This window comes from Plectropomus leopardus, chromosome 20 (assembly GCF_008729295.1).
Source record: "Plectropomus leopardus isolate mb chromosome 20, YSFRI_Pleo_2.0, whole genome shotgun sequence".
In the NCBI taxonomy this organism is placed as follows: domain Eukaryota; kingdom Metazoa; phylum Chordata; class Actinopteri; order Perciformes; family Serranidae; genus Plectropomus; species Plectropomus leopardus.
The window spans coordinates 25,194,539-25,219,304 of record NC_056482.1 but is presented as its reverse complement, the minus strand read 5'-3'; the positions used below and the strand labels follow the sequence as shown (position 1 = coordinate 25,219,304).

At 43.4% G+C, this 24,766-nt stretch overlaps 2 protein-coding genes and 3 long non-coding RNA genes across 7 annotated transcripts; all 5 read left to right on the top strand.

Moving 5' to 3' along the window:
• The first annotated feature begins 151 nt into the window (after positions 1-151).
• On the top strand, positions 152-889 carry LOC121960304. Its single transcript, XR_006106955.1, has 2 exons — positions 152-235; positions 318-889. It is a non-coding gene; the product is annotated as an uncharacterized LOC121960304 (long non-coding RNA).
• A 458-nt stretch (positions 890-1,347) lies between these two features.
• LOC121959443 lies at positions 1,348-4,513 on the top strand. The gene is made up of 3 exons (XR_006106911.1): positions 1,348-1,468; positions 4,267-4,389; positions 4,472-4,513. It is a non-coding gene; the product is annotated as an uncharacterized LOC121959443 (long non-coding RNA).
• Positions 4,514-5,264: 751 nt separating this feature from the next.
• wu:fi75a02 lies at positions 5,265-10,500 on the top strand. Its single transcript, XM_042509340.1, has 9 exons — positions 5,265-5,527; positions 5,605-5,995; positions 6,741-7,055; positions 7,201-7,224; positions 7,330-7,507; positions 7,593-7,681; positions 7,780-7,851; positions 9,235-9,364; positions 10,228-10,500. The coding sequence occupies exons 1-9, from the start codon at positions 5,404-5,406 to the stop codon at positions 10,315-10,317; spliced, it is 1,413 nt and encodes a 470-aa protein (XP_042365274.1). The 5' UTR covers positions 5,265-5,403; the 3' UTR covers positions 10,318-10,500.
• On the top strand, positions 8,315-9,183 carry LOC121959830. Its single transcript, XR_006106940.1, has 2 exons — positions 8,315-8,629; positions 9,062-9,183. It is a non-coding gene; the product is annotated as an uncharacterized LOC121959830 (long non-coding RNA).
• Positions 10,501-11,590: 1,090 nt separating the features above from the next.
• On the top strand, positions 11,591-24,620 carry pisd (phosphatidylserine decarboxylase). Of its 3 annotated transcripts, XM_042509778.1 has the most exons (9): positions 11,591-11,638; positions 12,529-12,572; positions 13,551-13,687; positions 21,947-22,081; positions 22,452-22,553; positions 22,852-22,975; positions 23,091-23,231; positions 23,395-23,555; positions 23,981-24,620. In XM_042509778.1, exons 1-9 carry the CDS (start codon positions 11,595-11,597, stop codon positions 24,257-24,259), a joined length of 1,167 nt encoding a protein of 388 aa, XP_042365712.1. In that variant the 5' UTR covers positions 11,591-11,594; the 3' UTR covers positions 24,260-24,620. The 3 variants fall into 3 exon arrangements, with proteins under 3 accessions (XP_042365712.1, XP_042365713.1, XP_042365714.1); XM_042509779.1 differs by lacking the exons at positions 11,591-11,638; positions 12,529-12,572; positions 13,551-13,687 and adding exons at positions 16,429-16,550; positions 20,923-21,067; XM_042509780.1 differs by lacking the exons at positions 11,591-11,638; positions 12,529-12,572; positions 13,551-13,687 and adding exons at positions 16,561-16,723; positions 20,923-21,067.
• The last annotated feature ends 146 nt before the right edge of the window (positions 24,621-24,766 follow it).

Sequence of the window (24,766 nt, the reverse complement as noted above, 5' to 3'; positions counted from 1 at the left end):
ACCAACCTACCGTGCGCCACGCCGCTCCGCGCCTCCTCCTCCTGCCCTGTGAGTCTACGCCCCACCTCCACCCCCCACCGTGGTCATTCGACCTCTGACCTCTGACCTCTGTCTCTCTCCCATAATTCGGCACGACTACGATATGCCTGNTCCCCTGCCGCCGCACGGGGGCTCGCCCCCTCGCTTCAGGGACAAGCAGCGGGCACCACAGCACCGCGCCTTCGCCTCCAGCCCTGTGAGTCTACGCCCCACCTCCACCCCCCACCGTGGTCATTCGACCTCTGACCTCTGACCTCTGTCTCTCTCCCATAATGCAGCACGACTACGATATGCGTGTTGATGACTTCCTGCGGCGGACACAGGCCGTAGTGAGCAGCCGCCGAGAGCGTGAGCGGCAGCGAGAGCGGGACCGAGGCGGACCCCGCCGAGAGCGCGAGCGAGCGAGGGACCGCGACCGGGAGAGAGAGCGGGATAAGGAGCGGGGCCGGTATCGCCGCTGATGTCACTTCCTGCCATCCTGCAGGGCTCTTATTTTGACAGTTCCCTTTTTTATGTTAAAATCATGAATAAAATCGAAACATGGTGTGGTGATGTCATCATGATGATGTCATCACTGCTTTGTCTGTGAATATTTAAAGAACTGAAGCTTTTATTTTGATGGTCTGTGTAAAAGGGAAGTGACCTCACAGCACAGGAACCTTCACACTTCATTTCCCAGAATCCTTTGTGGTTTCTCATGTTTCAGTTCAGAGGTTCTCATCGTGCAGCCGGTGGCCCTTTGAGGGCCGTCAGGGTCACCTGAGGGGTCCAACAGGAAACACAACCTTCTACTTCCTTTTATCACTGCTGCTTTTATTGTGAAAGAACAACAATAAAAACTTCCTCCTCACTGTTGGTGTTTACTTTTATTTTGTAGTTTACTTCCTGTTAACGTGATGGACTGCCTCCTGCTGGTGACATCACAGCAGCACTTTCCATTTGCGTCCTGTTTTCATAAAATTTATTGATCAGCAATGTATGGATCAGCAGTGAATTGATCGGCAGGGTATGGATCGTTGTTGATTTGTTTCCTGTTTCTGATCAGAGTGGGCGGAGCTTCTGTTTTTGTACAAAATAAAAATAACGAATCAGCTGTTACTGCCAAGGGTAATTAGATTACCCACCAAGTGTAATCAGATTGTATTCCATATTTTTACTTTTTAAAAATGACAATATTTTTTCTATCTTTTAAAATATCCACATCGTTCAATCTGTTTGTTTTTACTTTGAAAAAAAAGGCAATTTCCGTTTTGTGTTTTACTTTGAAAGGTTACTTAGGACCTTTATTTTGACATACCAGCGGAAGTACCGGGGCTGAGTGTTCCGTTAAAGTCAACCGGAGCCCCGCGTCTTCAGCGGGCCGTTTTTCCCGCCGCCATGAGCCGTCAGCGGATCTAACGAGCCTGTGGAACCACCGGCCGTCACCAAGGTAACAGCGCCCGGTGCAGCGCGCGCTAACTGTCCGGTAACGGCCGGGGCTAACGGCTAACGGCAGCTAGCTGCTAGCTCCGGCTCTCTCCTCTTATTCCCCGAAATCCCGCTTCCTCCGACCCGCCACATTCCCGCGTTATCGAACCCCGCTCCGTGTGACGTCACCCCAAACCCGCCGTGACGACACAGAGACGCGAACCGAGCCGGTAATCAGCTGATTCACGGAGAGCCAGGATTCTTCCAGGCTGCCAGATCTCGCGAGAGAACACGAGAGGAGCGGAGTTGAGCGCTGCTCTGTATCAATAAAGTTTTATCAACAGCCTGACCGAACTTATCTCTGACGTCATCTCTATTTATCCCTGATAGTTGACGTCATCTGATCGTAGATGTGGTTCCCATGGAAACACTGATCCACAAAGTTCAAATAACAATCAATAAAGACGATTTCATGTGATCAGTCCAACCGTTGTGACGTCACATCAGCAGTGACGTCACCAGTGTGACGGTTAACCCTTTATCAGCAGGTCCTGCACCTCCAGGGTTAAACTGCTGCTGATCAGTTTGGTTGATCAATGATTATTGATGATTCACTGATGTTTCGTCCTCTGTGCAAGGCTCTTTAAAGTACCCACAATGCACTGCGGATCTGAGCGTATGCTTGATGCACTCTACATCCATGGATCTACATCTGACTGCATTTACCACAATGCACTGCGGCCGTGTGTGTTTACAGACTGTACAGAGCGGTGAGGGGATGATGTATTTTTGTCGTCCAACAGGAAGTCATCATCGCACTGGTTCCCTGGTCAAAAAGCTTGTGGGATTTTGAGATTTTGGATTATCTCTTAATCTCAGTAAGGAGGTTTTGATCTTTTTAATCCGCACACGTGAACTTTTATGTTTTAAATTAAATCGTAAGAAGCAAAAAGCTGTTTTTAGGCTGTAAACAAACGACATTGAGATCACATGACCTAAACGTCAACCACTCCGAATCCTTCAACTGATTTGATTTAGCACTTAATTTTTTTAACTTCTCTCCTGTTAGCGTGACCTGGTCTAATGATCACGGCTATGTCATGCTAGTCTCACGTGTAGTTTCTGTGTTGCTGTCACATTTAGCTAATTCTTAGCTAAATAAACCCCGAAAGCCCCCTAACCCTAACCCCCCAAAAATAAACCAGCCAAAAAACAAAAACCATGGAGACTTTGAGACGAGGGAACCAGAAGAGCAAAACCGCGAACAGACCTCTGCATTTTAGGACTCACTACGTCACCGCTCTGTAGACTGTATCTGACTGCATTTACCACAATGCACTGCGGCCGTGTGTGTTTACAGCACAGACTGTGTACACACTCAGCTGTGTTGGAAATCGTCCCCATCACAGATACGGTGCACTATAAACTACCCACAATGCACAGCAAAGAGTGCACATACGATGTACCGGTGTTCCCTACATTCAACTCCCGTGTACCACAATGCAATAGAGCGGTGAAGTATGAGTCCCAAAATGCGGAAGTCCGTTAGCCTTTTAGCACGTCCGGTTCCCTTGTCTCAAAGTCTTTGGGTTTTCGGTAAAATGCCTTAAATAAGGTCGGTGGTTAACACAGGCTGAAAATATTTAGACGTTTTTTTCTGCAACATAAAATACGTCGGCTTAAACACGCTTTTTGAACTTTTATGGTTTTACTCGTCTCAAAAAAGGCGGTTGCTAACAAGTGGCATGTGTTTGTCGGGGACGTCAGACGTCCTCACAGCGGACAGAAACTCAGTAAACACACTCTTACGCCTTCACAGCGTCACAGAGTCGCACTCAACGTGTAGATTTATCTGTTTATAATATTTTTCGATCGTGTTTTAACGTGTTTTTTACAGTGTTTGCAGTTGTGACGTTTAAGTGATAAACAGCTTTTTGCCTCTGGCGATTTCATTTACGCTTAAAAACTCACAAAAGTGGAGTTCATCAGTAAAGATTATCACGCTGAACAAAATGTGTTAGTCTCATAAACACAGAGATTATTTTTGGTGAGGACCGAAAATCCGATTCAAAAATCCCATACACGAGGGACGCTAACTTCCTGGTTGGCCTACAAAAATACGTCATCCCTTCACGCTCTACACACCCGAGTGTTTCTGGGGAAATAATTTCCAACGTTAAGTCTGAAATCTGGTTTGGTATTTCATATCTGGTGCACTATTTAATACACAGTGAGTGTGTGAACAGTGAGTGAGTGAGTGTGTGAACAGTGAGTGAGTGTGTGAACAGTGAGTGAGTGAACAGTGAGTGAGTGAGTGTGTGAACAGTGAGTGAGTGAGTGTGTGAACAGTGAGTGAGTGTGTGAACAGTGAGTGAGTGAGTGAGTGTGTGAACAGTGAGTGAGCGAGTGAGTGAACAGTGAGTGTGTGTGAACAGTGAGTGAGTGTGTGAGTGAACAGTGAGTGAGTGTGTGAGCAGCGAGTGTGAGAACAGTGAGTGTGTGAACAGTGAGTGTGTGAACAGTGAGTGTGTGAAAAGTGAGTGAGTGTGTGAGCAGCGAGTGAGTGAGTGAGTGAACAGTGAGTGTGTGAACAGTGAGTGAACAGTGAGTGTGTGAACAGTGAGTGTGTGAACAGTGAGTGAACAGTGAGTGTGTGAACAGTGAGTGAGTGAACAGTGAGTGAACAGTGAGTGTGTGAACAGTGAGTGAGTGAACAGTGAGTGAACAGTGAGTGTGTGAACAGTGAGTGAACAGTGAGTGTGTGAACAGTGAGTGAGTGAGTGTGTGAATGTTTTCAAGCAGCTCCTCTGTCTGTTTCAGTGATGCTGACTCGAACTTTGACCCTGAAGGACAGTGACGACGGGGGGCGGGGACTCATGGCTCTGACCCCGCCTCCTGCACTCCCATTGGCTGATGAAGATGAGGAGGAGGAGTCACCCACAGGTCTGTCTCTGCTCAGCAGGCTCTTATTTTGAAGTTTCCTGTGTTCAGAGAGAGGAGGACTGACTGCTGTCTCCTCCTGCAGCTCCTCCTGCACCTCCCTGGACGTCCTCCTCTCCTCCCTTTGCTCCTCCTTCCTGCGCCTCCTCTGCTCCTCCTGTGACTCCTCCTCTCTGTTCTACAACCTCCTCTGCTCCTCCTCCTCTCTGTTCTACAACCTCCTCTGCTCCTCCTCTTGTGTCTCTCCTTTCTCCTCCTTCTCTTGTCTCTTCTGCTCCTTCCTCTACTCCCTCCTCATGTCCTCCTCTTCCTCTTGTCTGTTTTGCTCCTCATACTCCTACTTCCACCTCCTCTTTTTCTCCTCTTCCTCCTCCTTCTGCTCCTGTCCCTACATCCCTCCTCCCCCCACCTCCTGCTCCTCTCGCTGTCTCTTCTGCGCCTTTTATTTCACCTCCTCCTCTTGTTGCTCCTCTTTTTCCTCCTCCTCCTCATTCTCTCCTTTCTCCTCAGTCTTTTTTTTCCTCCTCTACCTGTCGCGTCTCCTCTCCTCCTCCTTCCTCCTGTTCATCTCCTCCTGTCCCTCACTTACCCCGTCTTTCACCTCCTTACTCTGTCTCCTTTTCTCCCCATGGTTCTCCTTTTTCCTCTGCTCCTCCTCTCCTTCATCACAACTCTTTTCCTCTTGTCTCTCCTCCTCCTCCACCTCCTCCTGTCGTTTTTACTCCTTATACCTCTGCCATTTGTTCTCCTCCTGCACCCCCATCTCCTCCTCTCCCTTCAGCTCCCTCTCCTCCTGCTCCTCCTCATCCTGCAGCTCCCTCTCTTCCTCCTTCTCCTGCAGTTCCCTCTGCTGCTCCTCCTCCTGTAGCTCCCTCTGCTCCTCCTGCAGCTCCCTCTCCTCCTCCTTCTCCTCCTGCTCCTCCTTCTGTAGCTCCCTCTCTTCCTTCTCCTGCTCCACCTGTATGCTGCCCCTGCTCCTCCCTCCTGCCACGCCTCCTCTCAGCTCACCGGTTGGAGATGCGGCGCCTCCTGAGAGGAGCACTGGCCTCCCTGGGCCATCGTCTGGACTCCCTGGAGAGGAGGAGTCGGAGGAAGAGGAGGAAGAAGAGGAGTAGGCAGAGGGAAGAAGAAGAAGGAGCAGGTGAGTTGTGTGCGTCTCCTCCTTTGTCTCCTCCTCTCTGAATGTTTGAATAAATTTTCTGTCTTTGACTCCTGCAGGAGACGCTGCCTCGTGTAGCCCCGCCCTACTCCCACCTGACTCCTCCTCCTCCTTGTTGTCCTCCTCCTCAGGGAGTGAGGAGTCCTACAGGCTGAGCCAATCAGAGCGGAGGAGGAGGTGCAGAGGAGAGGAGCAGGAGGAGGAGGGGGGGAAGAGGAGGAAGAAGAACCACAGAAGAGGAAAAGAGGAGGAGGAGGAGTCTGGGAGGTTTGTGGGGCGAATGGTGGTCTCCTCCAGAGGAGGCGCAGAGGAGGAGGCGCCGCTCACTCTGCAGAAGTTCAACCACAGGAAGCACAGAAGAAGAGGAGGAGCAGGAGGAGGCAGCCAATCAGAGGCTGTCAGTGTCGTCAGGCTGAACGGTTACAGAGTGCCGCTGCCGCCGCCGCACGGGTTCGTATGTTGGTGACGTCACATGATCGTCACGTTTCAGTCTCTTAACACTTTATAAAAACGTATTTTATTCAGCTTTATTTAACAAAATATTTCAAACAAGAAGAAGATAATAATAACATCATAATAAATAAACATAATATCAAAACATAAACACGTAAAAATGTTTAAAATATTTTGTGTTAAAAATGGACACGGACAGACACCAAAATAATATATATTAATAAATATTCATATCACATCGGGGTTTGGCCAAATAAGTTTTTGTAATAACCCAACAATTTGTTTCTTTTTTAACTTTTGGGTCATTTTTTCTCTGCATGTTTTCGAAAGAAATGAAATCCATCTGCTCGGGTGTCAAAGGGTTAACTGAGACCCGATAAACCCGCCGTCCTCACGTGAGGATGTTACGTTTTTAAAAAACTTGATTTCTGCTCGCCACACTGAGAGCAGACGCTCAGCTGAAGCTGTTTGATTCCTGTTTTCATTCAGGTTATTTCCTGCTCCGTCAAAATAAAACTACTTTTAGTTGAAATTCTCAGCGGGTCGTCGAGATGTTCATCAGTCAGCTCAGGAGAAAAACAGCGAAATATCAAAACGTGAAATATTCAATCACTACTTTATGAGGAAAATTTAAATTCTGTTTGTTTAGAATTATTATAAAAAGTCAGAAAATGGTTCATGAAGCTTTAAACTCTGACTTATTATTTTAGTATCTAAACATGTAATTTTGTCCTCCTACCAGCGGCTCCAGCTCCTCCTCCCAGCATGCCTTGCGCCTCCTGCAGTGGGCTCGGACCTGCAGCCAATCAGAAGCCCTCAGCGTCTCCTCGGGCCAATGGCGTTTCTCCGAGCTGGCCCCGCACCTCTCCTCCAATCACTGTACTGTTCACCTGTGGCACATAAGCCCCTCCCCCTCATTTAGCCCCGCCCCCATGCTGCGCCTGTCGGCGGTTGCCGTGGAGACAGTGACAGGGTCAGTGAAAGGTGGAGTCTGTGTGAGTCCCCTGCGGCCCCTGAGGGACTGGACAGCCCCGCCCAGTCTGAGCAGCGACCACTGGTCGGTTTGAACGTTATAATAAAAAAATAAATGTTAAAAATGTGAAATATCTATTTCCCAATACATGATCAATATGTGATGATCAGTTTTTTATTGATACCCTGAATTCATGCGTGACTGACATTTCTCCGTTTGTTCTCTGCAGTTACGTGCGCACGCCAACGCCGAGGTAAATATAAGAATTATTAAAGAATTGTCTTTAATGTTTCAAATAAGTTTAAAAATTTTTTATTCACAAAATGAGTCAAAAATAATAAAAAGCTTTTCTGTGCAGCTCAATGTTTTCCACCCGGCGACCACAGAAGCAGCGGGCCAATCACAGGCCCCGCAGCCTGCGACCCCGCCTCCCCTGTCTCCAGCCCCTCCCCCTCTGCTCAGCCAATGGCCTAACTGCTCCGCTGGCCATCGGCCAAGCAGCAGCAAGCTCAGACTTTCTCAGCACAAATGGAGAGGTGCAAATTTCCTTCCTTTCTTTGTTTGTTTATTTTCCTCATTTGTTGTTTATTGTTATTGTTCATTGTTTGTTTGTCCACTCAGACCGGCAAACGGGTCTCACAGATACGAATCCGCCGTGCATCGCCACGAGAAACGCCTCTCACTCCCATGGGACTGCCAAAGGTCAAAAGGTCAGGAGGGGGTGGAGCAAGAAAAAACAAAATATCTAAGTAAGACAAAAAACCGAAACCTAAAAAATGAAAAACTGATTTGTTTTTTTTATTTTCAGGTTAAAGAAGAAAGAGTTCAGTCTGGAGGAGATTTACACCAACAAGAACTACAAATCCCCCTCCACCAATAGGTAAAAAAAACCTACAAATCCCCTCCACCAACAGGAAAAAAAAACTACAAATCCCCTCCACCATCAGGAAAAAAAGCTACAAATCCCCTCCACCAACAGGAAAAAAAACTACAAATCCCCTCCCACCAATAGGTAAAAAAAACTACAAATCCCCTCCACCAACAGGAAAAAAAAACTACAAATCCCCTCCACCATCAGGAAAAAAAGCTACAAATCCCCTCCACCAACAGGTAAAAAAAACTACAATCCCCTCCACCAACAGGAATAAAAACTACAAATCCCCTCCACCAACAGGTACAAAAACTACAAATCCCCCTCCACCAACAGGAATAAAAACTACAAATCCCCTCCACCAACAGGTACAAAAACTACAAATCCCCTCCACCAACAGGTACAAAAACTACAAATCCCCTCCACCAACAGAATAAAAACTACAAATCCCCTCCACCAACAGGAAACAAAAACTACAAATCCCCTCCACTAACAGATTAAATTACAAATCCCCCTCCACCAACAGGTAAAAAAAAAAAAACTACAAATCCCCTCCACCAACAGGAATAAAAACTACAAATCCCCTCCACCAACAGAAAAAAAAAACTACAAATCCCCTCTACTAACAGATTAAATTACAAATCCCCCCTCCACCAACAGGTAAAAAAAACTGCAAATACCCTCCACCAACAGGAATAAAAACTACAAATCCCCTCCACCAACAGGTACAAAAACTACAAATCCCCTCCACTAACAGATTAAATTACAAATCCCCCTCCACCAACAGGTAAAAAAAAAAAAAAACTACAAATCCCCTCCACAACAGGAATAAAAACTACAAATCCCCTCCACCAACAGAAAAAAAAACTACAAATCCCCTCCACTAACAGATTAAATTACAAATCCCCCTCCACCAACAGGTAAAAAAAAAACTACAAATCCCCTCCACCAACAGGAATAAAAACTACAAATCCCCTCCACCAACAGGTACAAAAACTACAAATCCCCTCCACTAACAGGTAAAACTACAAATCCCCTCCACCAACAGGTAAAAAAAAAAAACTACAAAATCCCCTCCACCAACAGGAGGAAAAAACTACAAATCCCCTCCACCAACAGGTACAAAAACTACAAATCCCCTCCACTAACAGGAAAAAAAACTACAAATCCCCACCACCAACAGGTAAAATTAAAACTACAAATCCCCCTCCACCAACAGGTAAAAAAACTACAAATCTCCTCCACCAACAGATAAAACTACAAATCCCCTCCACCAACAGGTAAAAAAACTACAAATCTCCTCCACCAACAGATAAAACTACAAATCCCTTCCACCAACAGCATTTGCTGTATGGACTCTGTCTCCCAGCATGCCATTCTGTTGTCCTGCAGGAGTCTGGAGACGATCTTTGAGGAGCCGCGGGAGAAGGACGGAGCGCTGCTCCTGATGGCCAGCAGAGGAGGCGCAGGCTGCTCCTCTTCCCTGACTTCACTCAGCCCAGGAAGAGGAAGAAGCCTCAAGGTGCGCTGGGAAATGTAGTGCAGTGGGGGCAGAGCGCTCATCAAAATAAATTCCCCAAGTACGCCAAGTACTGATTACATGTACACACTTCCAACACACAGTAGGAAATACTGCAGAACCACTACATACTGCATGTATGAAAAACTTCAGGTACTATATACTGCAGCTATGAAAACTACAGGTACTACATACTGCAGGTATGAAATACTACAGTTACCACATACTGCAGGTATGAAATACTACAGGTACTACATACCTCAGGTATGAAACTACAGATACTACATACTGCAGATATGAAATACTACAGTTACCACATACTGCAGGTATGAAATACTGCAGGTACTACATACTGCAGGTATGAAACTACAGATACTATATACTGCAGGTATGAAATACTACAGTTACCACATACTGCAGGAATGAAATACTACAGGTACTACATACCGCAGGTATGAAACTACAGATACTACATACAGCAGGTATGAAATAGTACAGTTACCACATACTGCAGGTATGAAATACTGCAGGTACTACATACTGCAGGTATGAAACTACAGATACTATATACTGCAGGTATGAAATACTACAGTTACCACATACTGCAGGTATGAAATACTACAGGTACTACATACCGCAGGTATGAAACTACAGATACTACATACTGCAGGTATGAAATACTACACGTACTACGTAGGTATGAAAACTGATCATTCCGCATTCTGCAGTTTTCACTACAGGCACCATAAATAACATAAAGTGCGCTCACATTTTTCACTGCAGGCACCATCAATAACATGCAGTGCATCAGCAGTTTTCACTGATTGGTTGATTTAACAACGTGAGGAATTTCCTGTCTGTTTTAGGGGTGGGGCTACCTGTTGCCATGGTGCCCAGGAAGCGGGCGGCAGCGCGTCGTCATTGTGGCGGAGATGACGATTCAGACCTGGACGTGATGCTAGTGGAGCGACTGAGCGCGCTCGAAGACTTCCTGACCCGGCAGGGCCTGGACGTTTGAGCTGTGACATCACTTCCTGTCAGCTGACCAAAAGCCAAATAAACAGAGCTGCTAGCATGGCTGCTACCGCTGGTTACCATGGTAACACCGTCATTACGGTGGTCTGATGTAGCGGTTTTTCTTTTTTTCTTTTGTTTTTGCTGTGTGATTTCTTCATTTTGTTTTTTACAGCATAGACTGATTAATGTGAATTCACAGGTTGAGGTCAGGTGACCCTCTGAGACCACACCCACAGCGCCCTCTCAGGGCTGCAGGTTTGTTTTTATTACAATACTTCACTGGAGTACCCTGGAGTACTTTGTGGAGTACTGACACTGTACTGTGATACTGTGCAGTATAGTACTTTAGTACTGTTGTAGTACTGCAGTAATGTTACTGTGTGCAGTCGTACTGTGGAGTACAGTACTGTAGTACAGTAACAGTACCATAGTACAGTTACAGTACTGCAGTATTGTTACTGTGTGCAGTGGTATTGTGCAGTACAGTACTGTAGTACAGTAACAGTACCATAGTACAGTTGCAGTACTGCAGTATTGTTACTGTGTGCGGTGGTATTGTGCAGTACAGTACTGTAGTACAGTAACAGTACCATAGTTCAGATACAGTACTGCAGTAGTGTTACTTTGTGCAGTGGTACTGTGCAGTACAGTACAGTAGTACAGTAACCGTACCATTGTACGGTTACAGTACTGCAGTAGTGTTACTGTGTGTGGTGGCGTTGGGTGTTTTTAAAGTGTGTAATATATATTTCTGCTGAAAATGTTTCTATTTTTGGAACAAATAAAGTTTGTTTCTGCTCACTGAAGTTTGTCTCTTTGTGATCAGAGTCATTGATCACTGATCAATTAGCTTCCTGTCTCACCCTCATCATCAATACATCAGTCAATCAATACCTATTTGTTGTCCACAATAAACATACACAAACACACACACAGACACACTTAAAAAATATTCACACTACACTCAGCTCTTTATGTATATATATATTCATATATATATAAAAATATACATACACACTCTCATGAACAGATGACGTAAACGTGTGTGTTTATTTCCTCTGCTCCTCTTGATCGTCAGTTTTTGATTCAATGGTGTTATCCCTCAGCTTCGCCTGGCAGGCAGAAGCTGCCTCAGGTTTACCTGACAGACTGTACTCGGGGTAAAAGTTGCCATCATCTTTTACGCACGACGTCCTGCGTCACTTCCTTAAACAACATGGCGGCGGCCTTGCGGAGGGTGTGCTGCGGACTGACTCTCAGGTATTTACCTTTGTTTTATCGATAGTTAGGGTCAGCAATCATGACGTCAGTCAGTGACGTGCTCACTCTGTGGCCGTCACCTCATGACAGCGTGACGTAAGTGCGGTTTACGCAACTCCGCCAGACTCCGGTCACAGTTTGTATTAAATTAACCTTTGATCGCGTCTGCCGGCCAAACGGCGCGCAGAATGTGACGTCACACAGGTGACGCATATGTGAGTGAGAGGGATGAAAGCTTCGGCCCAGGTGACACTCACCACGTGGGTTACTTCAACTGTTTACGTCACACAAACATGACCGGAAACAGCAGCAGGACAAATAAAACCCGTCTTTCCTATCAATAATAATCAATATTTTAATCATCATCAGTAGATTAATACAGTATCAACAAAAGATCAATATAATCATCATCGATAGATTAATACAGTATCAACAAAAGATCAATATAATCATCATCATCAATAGGTTAATGCAGTATCAATAAAAGATCAATATTATCATCACAAGTAGATAATACAGTATCAACAAAAGATAAATATAATAATCATCATCGATACATTAAAACAGTATCAATATCAGATCAATATTATCATCAGCGACAGTCACCAGGATTAAGAAACTTTCAGTCGTTAATGTTCATGTTCAGTTGAATCTTTACGCTGTTTGAAGTTTGTGTCCAGCTGCTGTCTCGGCCAGGAATCTCTTGGAAAAGTGGTTCTGAATGTCAATGCGACTCCTGGTTTATCAGTATCATCATTATCATCAATAGATTTATACAGTATCAATAATAGATCAATATTATTAGAATCAATACATCAGTGCTGGATCAATAACAGAATCTGTGACCTTTAAAATGATCAAACTGATTTTAAATGTTTTTTTCTTCACAGAATTTCATCCCGAAACTTCCCAACTCAAAGAACCCTGAGCACAGGTACACCTGTACACCTGTCTGTACACCTATCTGTATACCTGTCTGTACACCTGTACACCTGTCTGTATACCTGTATACCTGTCTGTATACCTGTCTGTACCTGTACACCTGTATACCTGTCTGTACACCTGTACACCTGTCTGTATACCTGTCTGTATACCTGTCTGTACACCTGTATACCTGTCTGTATACCTGTCTGTACACCTGTATACCTGTCTGTACACCTGTACACCTGTCTGTATACCTGTCTGTACACCTGTCTGTATACCTGTCTATACACCTGTATACCTGTCTGTACACCTGTACACCTGTCTGTATACCTGTCTGTACACCTGTATACCTGTCTGTACACCTGTACACCTGTCTGTATACCTGTCTGTACACCTGTCTGTATACCTGTCTATACACCTGTATACCTGTCTGTACACCTGTACACCTGTCTGTATACCTGTCTGTACACCTGTACACCTGTCTGTGTACCTGTCTGTAACCCTGTACACCTGTCTGTATACCTGTACACCTGTCTGTACACCTGTCTGTATACCTGTCTGTACACCTGTACACCTGTCTGTATACCTGTCTGTACACCTGTAAACCTGTCTGTATACCTGTCTGTACACCTGTATACCTGTCTGTACACTTGTACACCTGTCTGTATACCTGTCTGTACACCTGTACACCTGTCTGTGTACCTGTCTGTACACCTGTACACCTGTCTGTATACCTGTCTGTACACTTGTATACCTGTCTGTACACCTGTACACCTGTCTGTACACCTGTACACCTGTCTGTATACCTGTCTGTACACCTGTATACCTGTCTGTACACTTGTACACCTGTCTGTATACCTGTCTGTACACCTGTACAACTGTCTGTTTACCTGTCTGTACACCTGTCTGTCTGTCTTTTCTGTCCAGTGTAACTAGAAGAGTTGTGTCTCAGATCTTTTATACCAATCAGCTCTCTCTCGCTCTGCAGGTCGTGGGCTGTTGCCCCGCCCCCGCCCCCTCCCCCTGCTGTTAGTAACAGGGGGCGGTTACCTTGGTTACCAGCACTACAGGAGGAGGGGCCAACCGGATGATGGAGCCACGCCCCATCTGGCCACGCCCACACAGGTACGAGGAGGGGGACTTTTTTAAAGTGTTGTTTCACCTGGAGGGGCGGGGCTTATCAGCACCAAGCAGTGCACGCATCAGCAAGCTCTGACTACGTGTCAGCTAGTGGATTCCGTGTCAGCTGGTGCTACGAGTTCGTGTCCGTGTCAGCTGGTGCTCCATAAAAAGGGCAGTAGAGGGTTGCGCCAAGCACGATTACGGCATTCGCGTAACCAGGACCCACAGGTATAGCTTCAGGCAGGACCACAGCAGTGGCAAAACCAAGACCACAGCGGAGTTAGCGTAATGCAGTAAACAGACATGAGCGTTTTCAGATGGAGGAGCAAGAGAAGGAAAAGGAGCTCAGCGCATCAGTCCAACTAAAACCCGAAGAAACTTGTGCTCCAGAAAAGGATAAGCGCTAAATGAAGAACCGAGGGTCACTAATCAGCAAATATGACTTAAGTATAAAGGCCAGAGAGCGGTGATAGAAAAGAGAGAAAGGAAGAGGAGGAGGAGTTTATATACACATCCTTTCAATATGAGCGGCTCTACACATACTGAGCAACACGAGGTCAGCTGATTCACTGCATGTGGAGTATGAAGGCGAACGGAAAACACGAAAAAAACTTCCTTTGGTATCAGACGCCATCATCAGTGACATTAGTTAATTTTTATTTTCATATCTGACTCAGAGTCCCACGAGAGGACACATCTGCTGCTTCCTCTCCTCCTCTTCTTCTCCTCTTCTCCTCCTCTTCTTCTCCTCTTCTCTCTCTCTTCTTCTGCTCATTATCGTAATATAATTGTATCCCTCCTCAATCGCTCTTCATGAGGTTTCTACGATTTTTCCTCGTTACAGGGGTTTGTCCTTAGACAGTGTGAGGGTCTAAGGACAGAGCGATGTCGTACGCTGTAAGCCCTCTGAGGCAGACTGTGTTTTTTTTTTTTATAATGAGCTTTATAGATAAAATTGACTTGACTTTGGCCAGGACGACACGTTTCAGTCAGCCGGCTCTGCGTCGCTGAGAGTCAGGACGACACGTTTCAGTCAGCCGGCTCTGCGTCGCTGAGAGTCAGGACGACACGTTTCAGTCAGCCGGCTCTGCGTCGCTGAGAGTCAGGACGACACGTTTCAGTCAGCCGGCTCTGCGTCGCTGAGAGTCAGGACGACACGTTTCAGTCAGCCGGCTCTGCGTCGCTGAGAGTCAGGACGACACGTTTCAGTCAGCCGGCTCTGCGTCGCTGAGAGTCAGGACGACAGTTTCAGACGCTCTGCGTCGCTGAGAGTCAGGACGACACGTTTCAGTCAGCCGGCTCTGCGTCGCTGAGAGTCAGGACGACACGGACAGTCAGCCGCTCTTCGCTGAGTCAGTTTCAGTCAGTCGGCTCTGCGTCGCTGAGAGTCAGGACGACACGTTGGACAGAAACAAGTTTCAGAGTTTAACTTTAAGAGTGAACTGAAAGTGACATCACACTTTTTCCTGCTGAGTGAAAACACACACAGACACACACAGACAAACACACTAACAGATATACACACACACATACACAGAAGCACACACAAACACACAGCTGTGGAAGTTACAACTATTTCCTGTTGCTGCTTCACAATAAAAGCTGGGAAGCCAGCAGGATGCTTTTATTGTGAAGTTAGAGAAAGATGTATCTTGATGAGCCAAGCGGCTCTTCTCATTGGTTCACTGGGTGAAAGGTGACCGTGATGATGTCCTGCCCGGTCACTCTGACACAGAGGCCCCGCCCCCTCTCCTGACTGCCCCTCCTGCCCTCTGATTGGTCTGTTCTCCATGGACGTGGTCCGATTGGTTAATGAGTAACTGAGCGGAACAGAGAGAGACTGTGATTGGACAAAACACAGACAGATAAACAATAACCCCAGCACTTATTTATTTAATTTACTATTATTACTTTTTACTCTTTTATAAAGTTATTTTTGCATTTACATTTACATTTATTTATACATTTGATTTAGTGCTTCATAAAAGCTAAAAGGATCACAATTCTCACTTTGAAATAAGTAACTAATCATAAACATGTATTTCTTCAATGATTTAATGAAAACTAATTATGTAGGTTACATTTATGTAAAATATTAACTTCTGTTAAATTTAAGTCAAGAAAATGTAATATTTTAAAATGAATCAAATAAATGAATTATATTATGAATTATAATTTTAAGTAATTTGTAATAATTTATAATCCCTCATCTTCATAATGATTTGATAATATTTAAAAGCAGTAATATTATTGTGTTTGCTAATTATTTTAAATTTAAATCAATAAATATTTAATATTAAAAACATAAGATTATAGATTACCAATAATAATAATAATAATAATAATAATACAAGAAGACAAAAATACAAAATAAAAGTGAAATAAATTTGTTCACTGTAATATAAATTAATAATTTTTTTCAGTGTTGTATCTAGTTGATTTGCACTCTATATAATACGTATATATTCTCTATATGTGTCCTCTTTATATTTTAATCTCTATATGTGTCCTCTAGCAACTTCTGCACGTCACGGTCCCTCTGGATGAAAAAGTGAATTTGTTTTTAGTGTTTTTTGTATTTTTAGACAAACCCTCCGTTTTGAGACAAACGGAGACACTGTGAGACAGACAGAGACACTGAGAGACAGAGACACTGTGAGACAGACAGAGACACTGAGAGACAGGTGGTGGAGGAGGAGGTGAGGGGCGGAGCTCTCGGTATAAACACCCTCCCTGTCTCTCTCCGTCTCTTCTCCTCCTGAGCTTTCGGTGGACACTCACCTGTCTCTTCCGTTGTGTGAAATCAAAACGTCAGCATGTGTCCCCCGCCGTCTCTGTCCACGGCGTCTTCGGCCACGTCTTCATGGTGAGGTTCTTCTCTCGTCGCCGCGGCGGCGAGCGTCGGGAACGCGACCTGCTGCGGCAGGTGAGGCGGCAGGTGCGCACGCCGGACGGCGAGCGAGAGGGCGAGAAAGCTGGAGGAGGAGGAGGAGGAGGAGGAGGAAGAGGGATGAGGGCGAGAGCGACGGCTCGATTCAGGTGGGAGACAAAAAAAAAAACATGAGGAGAGACTGCAGACAAACACTAAACCTGTCCGAACATAGCAGTAAATATATCAGAAAATATATCAGTAAATATATCAGAAAATATAGCAGTAAATATATCAGTAAATATATCAATCAATATAGCAGTAAATATATATCAATACTAGACTTGTACCTTTTATATTGTTATATTTTATATTTTATATTTTATATTTTATATTTGTATCTTCTATTTTATCTGTTTTCTTTTTTTTTTCCTATATTTATGTTGCACCAAACCACCACCAGAACAAATTCCTCGTATTGTGTTAACTATACCTGGCAATAAATCTTTTCTGATTCTGATATCAGAAAATATAGCAGTAAATATATCAATCAATATAGCAGTAAATATATCAGAAAATATAGCAGTAAATATATCAGAAAATATATCAATCAATATATAGCAGTAAATATATCAGAAAAAATATATCAACCAATATAGCAGTAAATATATCAGAAAATATATCAGTAAATATATCAATCAATATAGCAGTAAATATATCAATCAATATAGCAGTAAATATATCAGAAAATATAGCAGTAAATATATCAGAAAATATAGCAGTAAATATATCAATCAATATAGCAGTAAATATATCAGTACATATATCAATCAATATAGCAGTAAATATCAGAAAATATAGCAGTAAATATATCAGTAAGTATATCAACCAATATAGCAGTAAATATATCAGTAAATATATCAATCAATATAGCAGTAAATATATCAGTAAATATATCAATCAATATATCAAAATATATCAATCAATGTAGCAGTAATATATATCAGTAAGTATGTCATATATTGGTAAATATTTCAGTAAAATAATATTATATATCAGTAAATATATCAATCAATATATCAGTAAATATATCAATCAGTGTAGCAGTAAATATCATCAGTAAGTATGTCATATATTCGTAAATATTTCAGTAAATATATATTATATATCAGTAAATATATCAATCAATATATCAGTAAATATATCAATCAATGTAGCAGTAAATATATCAGTAAGTATGTCATATATTCGTAAATATTTCAGTAAATATATATTATATATCAGTAAATATATCACATATCAGTAAATATATATTATATATCAGTAAATATATCCAGGCATGTAGAGCAGAGAGGAGTTAAAGGGAAACAAATTAGAGACTGAAGTCTGTAAAACTTCTCATTTTATGAACAGTTTCAAGATTAATGTGAACAAATCTGAGTTCTTTATATTTTTACTCTATATTTTGATCTCTGTATTTTCTAAAATATATATTTGCAGTCGCTATATTTGCCCTCTTTTTTCGGAAAGATAGAAATGAAGAAAACATTTCAAAGTAAAAGTCAGATAAAGTTTAAAAGTTTTCACTGAAGCAACAAAACAGAAACTTGATGGCTGCTGGAGCTTTACAGCAGATTACTGTGTGTGTGTGTGTGTGTGTGTGTGTGTGTGTGTGTGTGTGTGTGTGTGTGTGGTCTCCATGGCGACAGCTAGTTTAGCAGGTCAGCTATTTTAGCTTTAGGCTAGCTTAGCTCACGTTAGCCTCTTTTTTTTGATCCGGTGCTAACCTGCTAACCTACTTTCACTAAATACACACTCAGGGAACACAACACACACCCACTCTGTACACACACACACACTCTGTACACACACACACACACACACACACACACACACACACTCTGTACACACACACACACACACACACACACACACTCTGTACACACACACACGGTTATGTGCGCTGAGTGACAGAGTGGCAGCTTTAGCTTGAAAACACAAAAACTAAAAACTTGTCAAACGGGACGAGCTGCTGAACGATTGACCGTAAAAATCCGGGATGTTTTATTGTAAAAGGTCAAAAGGTAAAAATAGATTCAACAAGCAGTCGGAGCTGAAAAGTGGAGAAGAAAAGAGAAGCAAACTGAAACGTGGATTTACGGTTCCCATTTGGTATTAACTGTACTTAAGTATCGAAAGTAATTTTCTGTCAATAAACTGTACTGTACTGTAATGTAAAGTATCAAAAGTACAATTAAAAGTAAATTATACATATATTTACATGTGTCAGTACAACGTAAACTGACTTATCCGCTGATTATCTGATTTTAGCATTTTTCTGATTATCAGTTTAACTTAACTTTAAAATCTAATTAAATGAATTCATTTTAAAATGTTTGTGCCTTCAGGCTTTGCATTGTGTATTTATTCAGGTAAATATAAACGTCACGTCAGTGTGTCCATGGACCGATGATTCTACGGTAAGACGTAAGGATCACTGTCGAGTCCAGCTGCGCTTCATTTGAGCAGATAATCGTTTGTTTTTCTCCTGTTGTGGCTGTTTCGAAACTCTGACCGAAGGGGGCATGTACGAAAGTGACGTCAACACGTACGCTCTGTATGCATATATGTCGTCGGCTTTGGCGGTATCTATGTTTTCATACCTTGATACGTTCTTTGATTTTGCTCCGTTCTGTTGGCTGGCTCACCATTTTTAACACGCTACAAAAAACTCCCGAGACCACAAAGGTTATTCTTCCTGCTCCTGATTTCCTGATTAATCCGAAAAAAATAACCGGAGAGCTTCTGAATTCAAGTCTCGCTTTAACAGAAACTCACACGTTAGCTTTCATCACAACCACCAACACTGATGTGTACGTGTGTGTGTGTGTGTGTGTGTGTGTGTGTGTGTGTGTGTGTGTGTGTGTGTGATGATAAAGAGAAAAGTTCAGTTTTGTAAAAAATAAAAACTGCTCTGATCAAATATTTTCTGTTAGTATGTTAACGTCACTGTTAACATCATTGTTAGTACACTGTTAGCATCACTGTTAGTATCACTGTTAGCGTCACTGTTAGCATTACTGTTAGCGTCACGTTAACATCACTGTTAACATCATTGTTAGCATCACTGTTAGCATTACTGTTAGCGTCACAGTTAATGTCACTGTTAACGTCATTGTTAGCATCACTGTTAGCATTACTGTTAGCATCATTGTTAGCGTCACTGTTAGCGTCATGGTTAACGTCACTGTTAACATCATTGTTAGCATCACTGTTAGCGTCACTGTTAGCGTCACTGTTAGCATTACTGTTAGCGTCACTGTTAGCATCAGTGTTAGTATCCTTGGCTGCGTTAGCGTCTTCTCCTCCTCCTGACTCTGCCCTCCACACCTGTCCCCGCCCACCTGTGTTTGTACTTCCTGTCTCTCTGTTGTCATGTTTGTCTTTAGTTCCTTTTGTCCTTCTGTTTCCTGTCACCATGGCAACACTCTCATTTATCAATGTTTTTTATCATCTGAGGTCAGACTTGAGTCATGTGACCTGAGACTCGAGACCTGTAATGGGGTTTAACGTCACCCCCCAAAATTATAAGCTGACGAAAAAAATGGCCATTCAATCATGGAAAAAAAAAGCCAAAATGTTTCCTTAATAATCACTTGTAAAAACCTTTAAAAAAACAATTTGCCAAAACGTTAAAAAATAAACACAGAATTCAGCCATGTTGAAAGTTGTGAGCCCCGAGCCAAATAAAAACATCATCTGTTTTTCATTATCTGGCTAATAAATTTAAGCACGCCTTCAGATCATCTCATTGGGGTTTAATTCAAAATTATAAGCTGGCCAGTTTAAAAAAAAAAAGCCAAAATGTTTCCTTAATAATCACTAAAAACCAGAAAACAATTTCGTTATAAACTCATTATCAGCTCAGTTTATCTCATTAAACATCAGCTCATTATCTCATCATCATCTCATTATCAGCTCATTTATCATCTCATTATCTCATTATCATCTCATTATCTCATTATCATCTCATTATCATCTCATTATCTCATTCATCTCATCATCTCATTATCATCTCATTATCTCATTATCTCATATCATCTCATTATCATCTCATTATCATCTCATTATCTCATTATCATCTCATCATCATCTCATTATCTCATTATCAGCTCATTATCATCATCATCATCTCATTATCATCTCATATCTCATCATCATCTCATTATCATCTCATTATCTCATCATCATCTCATCATCATCTCATTATCTCATCATCATCTCATTATCATCTCATTATCTCATCATCAGCTCATTATCTCATTATCATCTCATTATCATCTCATTATCATCTTATTATCATAATCAGGCTGCAGGTGCCTCGTTTGGCTCTCCGACACCGTCTGAGCGTGCTCAGTGGCGGTGTGTCTCGACCCGCCCCTTGGCGTCGGCGGCCGATCTCCTTCCTGTGCTACGTGCTGTCAGTGAGCACTCTGCGGCCGCTGGCCAAACGGGTAAGAGCGTCTTCCTGCCGGCATCTGATTGGACAGAGAGACAGGCAGGGACGGTTTTTTTTTTTTGTCCTTTCGTGGCCTCCATCCTCGTTCATGTGTGTTGAACACATGTTGATCACATGTTGATCACATGTTGATCACGTGTCAAATGAGTCATGTGTTCAGCCTCGCTGAACCTTCATCAGAACGACCTGGAAAACGACCTGGAGAGCAACCTGGAGAACCAGTGAGGTTCTCAGTTGTGTCAGTGGGCGGAGCTCAGGTTGATGATGAAATGTGACGGGTTGAGAGCGAACGGTAGCGGCTCAGAGCTGATCAATAATCAATAATCAGATCAGGACTGATCAGCTGGCTGAACCTGATCTTCACCTCCTCTCTAAACTTTCTCTCCTTTTACTGTTTCTGCTCCTCCTCCTCTCCTCTCAGACCTCCTCCTGTTTCTGCTCCTCAGACCTCCTCTGTTTCTGCTCCTCCTTTAAATTTTATTTTCAATAACAGTAATAATTTTATTTTTAGTAGCAGTTATAATTTTATTTTTAATTAGAGTAATAATTTTATTTTTAGTAACAGTAAGAATTTTTTTTTATTAGCAGTAATCATTTTATTTTTAATAACTGTAATAATTGTATTTTCAATTACTAATAATTTTATTTTTAATAAAAGTAATCATTTTATTTTTGGTAACAGAAATCTTTTTTTAATAATAGTATTTTTTTAATAATAGTAATCTATTTTTTTTAAATAACAGTAATAATTGTAATTTCAATAACTAATAATTTCATCTTTAGTAACCGTAATAATATTATTTTTAATAACAGTTATAATTGTGTTTTGGACAGCAGATGATAGTAGGGTGTGGTTTCCTGTGTGGTGCTGCAGGTGGCGCTGTACCGCTCCTTCCCGACGCGCCTCCTCTCTCGTGCCTGGGGTCGTCTGAATGGCGTGGAGCTCCCCACGTGGCTCCGCAAGCCGGTCTACTCGCTCTACATCTGGACCTTCGGGGTCAACATGCAGGTCAGGACCGCGCTGTCGTGGGGTCATATTTTCACCGTCTCATATTTTCTGTTTTCGTGCTTTTATTGGATCCTGAGCAGATTGACTGATTTCTGTCACCATGTGAGAAAACACGGAGCAACCAAAAGAGAAATGACCCAAACATTTGCAAAACTACTGGAAACTGAACAAAAAAACTTACCTGAAAATTATTCCTGAGACTTTTCTACGATACTTTTCTGAATTAGATGATTTCTTTCACTTTGAGAAACTTTGTCTCCTCAGGTCATTCGTTTCCTTTTTCCAGGTTTTTAGGGAATCTAAGCAGCGCCCTCAGGTCTCAAAGGGTTAAAGATGATGTCATACCTTTATTTTTCCTGTTGTCCAATAGGAGGCGGCGGTGGAAGATTTACATCACTACAGAAACCTCGGAGAGTTCTTCCGCCGACGCCTCAAACCTGCAGTCAGACCACTCTGCGCCTCCTCCTGTCTGGTAACACGCCTCCTCCTCCTCCTCCTCCTGTCTGGTAACACGCCTCCTCCTCCTCCTCCTCCTTCTGTCTGGTAACATGCCTCCTCCACTCTCCTCCTCCCCTCCTCCTCCTCCTCCTCCCCACACCTCCTCCTCCTCCTCCTCCTCCTGTCTGGTAACACACCTCCTCCTCCTCCTCCTCCTCCCCCATCCTGCAGAAACACGTGTAGTTTTTAGTGCTTAGTTGTTTTTATTAGTCTCGTTGACTCGGTCTCGTTGACTCGTGTCTCGTTGACTCGTGTCTCGTTGACTCGGTCAGATCTCTCCGGCTGACGGGAGGATCCTCCACTTTGGAAAAGTGAAGAACTCGGAGGTGGAGCAGGTAAAGGGGGTCACCTACAGTCTGGAGAACTTCCTGGGTCCACAGAGGAAGCGGGGCAATGGTAAGACCACACAACACCCCACCCAGGTTGGACTTGATTTGGGACTTGTTTTCTTGAATTCGTTGGGTCCACCTCCAGTCAGAGACTGGAGACTGATTCCTCTCTGTCTCGTTAGACTCGTCGTCCTTTAAGGACCTGCTGCTGTCGAATCCTGATAACGACTTGTTCCACGTGGTGGTGTACCTGGCTCCAGGTGACTATCACTGCTTCCACTCGCCCACAGACTGGAGGGTGGAGCTTCGCCGTCACTTCCCAGGTGAGAGCTCGTTCCTCCTGCCTCGTGCCTCCTGCTCTGGCCCCGCCCCTCACCTGTCTGGGTCCTCATTAGACTCGTTAATGTCTGTGAACCCCTCACTGTCCGTGTCCTCGTTAGGCTCGTTAATTTCTGTCAGCTCCTCACCTGTCTGTGTCCTCGTTAGGCTCGTTAATGTCCGTGAATCCAGGCGTGGCCCGATTGGTCAAAGAGCTCTTCTGTCTTAACGAGCGGGTGGTGCTCACCGGCCAATGGCAGCACGGCTTCTTCTCGTTAACGGCGGTCGGCGCCACAAACGTCGGCTCCATCAAGATTAACTTCGACCAGGTGTGATCTCTACCTGCACTTATGGATTAATAGTATTACTGTGTGTTGTGTTGCAGTATTTGTGTGACAAAAGTATTATGTTATGTTGCTGTATATGTAGTATTACTGTATTTAATGTTGCAGTATTTGTAGTATTATTCGGTACTAGTGTTTCTCATCGTTTGTGAGTATGACAAAAGTATTATGTTATGTTGCTGTATTTGTAGTATTATGTAGCATTTCTCAGTATTTGTGTACGTGTGACAAAACTATTATGTTGTGTTGCAGTATTTGCAGTATTACTGTATTACTGTTGTTGTATTTAGAGTATTATTTGGTAGTAGTATTTTTTAGTGTTTGTGTGAGTATGACATAAGTATTGTGTAGTAGTATTATGTAGTATTTCTCAGTATTTTTATGTGTGTTTTGTGTGTTTTCCTGGTCAGGAGCTTCAGACAAATGCTCCTCGCTACAGGAAAGGCTCCTTCTATGACCGCAGCTACGTAGCCCCTGACGACCAGGTGTTGGTGGGGGCCGGTGAAGGGGGCGTGGCCCTGCAGCTGGGTGCAGGTGAAGGGGGCGTGGCCCTGCAGCGTGGCGTGGCGGTTGGGGAGTTTAACCTGGGCTCCACCATTGTGCTGTTGTTCGAGGCGCCAAGAGACTTCAGCTTCAGCCTGCAGTCGGGACAGAGAATCAGAGTGGGCGAGGGTCTCGGCAGTCTCTGATTGGCCCAGCTGGTCACCTGACGACCCTAAGACTTGCAGGCATTGTGGGTAACCTTGTGTGGAGGACTGCAGCTCCCAGAATGCCTTGTGCCAAACCTTTCTCCTGTCGACAAACTGAACCAACAAACAAACAAACTTGCATAATTTAACCGACCAGTACAACGCTCCTCCGTCCACTGTGTGACTTTTGCTTTTTCTTTGAACCAATCAGAGCTGCTCGCATCACACAGTACCTACAGCTGAAGCAGCTGATTGGCCCAATTAAACGATGATGTTATTATGTTATGAAATAACTCTGCTGATGGTCGCTCTGTTTTTGTAAATTATGGAAATGTCAATAAAGATTTCTTTCTCATAAAAACCACGTGAGTTTCATCAGATACTGTGGTGCTTTTACTTTGAAACTTTTACAGTGGTGCTTTCACTTTGACACTTTTACTTTAAAACTTTTTATGTGAAACTTTTATTGTGGTGCTTTTACTGTGATGCTTTTACTGTGAAACTTTT

Excerpts from the sequence above, each read along its gene's own strand:
- wu:fi75a02 (XM_042509340.1), top strand. The coding sequence starts at position 5,404 with ATGCGGCGCCTCCTGAGAGGAGCACTGGCCTCCCTGGGCCATCGTCTG. Across the intron at positions 7,852-9,234 it reads AAATCCCCCTCCACCAATAG|GAGTCTGGAGACGATCTTTG; the intron begins GTAAAAAAAACC and ends GTTGTCCTGCAG. Across the intron at positions 9,365-10,227 it reads GAAGAGGAAGAAGCCTCAAG|GGGTGGGGCTACCTGTTGCC; the intron begins GTGCGCTGGGAA and ends TGTCTGTTTTAG.
- pisd (XM_042509778.1), top strand. The coding sequence starts at position 11,595 with ATGGCGGCGGCCTTGCGGAGGGTGTGCTGCGGACTGACTCTCAG. Across the intron at positions 12,573-13,550 it reads TCAAAGAACCCTGAGCACAG|GTCGTGGGCTGTTGCCCCGC; the intron begins GTACACCTGTAC and ends CTCGCTCTGCAG. Across the intron at positions 22,082-22,451 it reads CCTTCGGGGTCAACATGCAG|GAGGCGGCGGTGGAAGATTT; the intron begins GTCAGGACCGCG and ends GTTGTCCAATAG.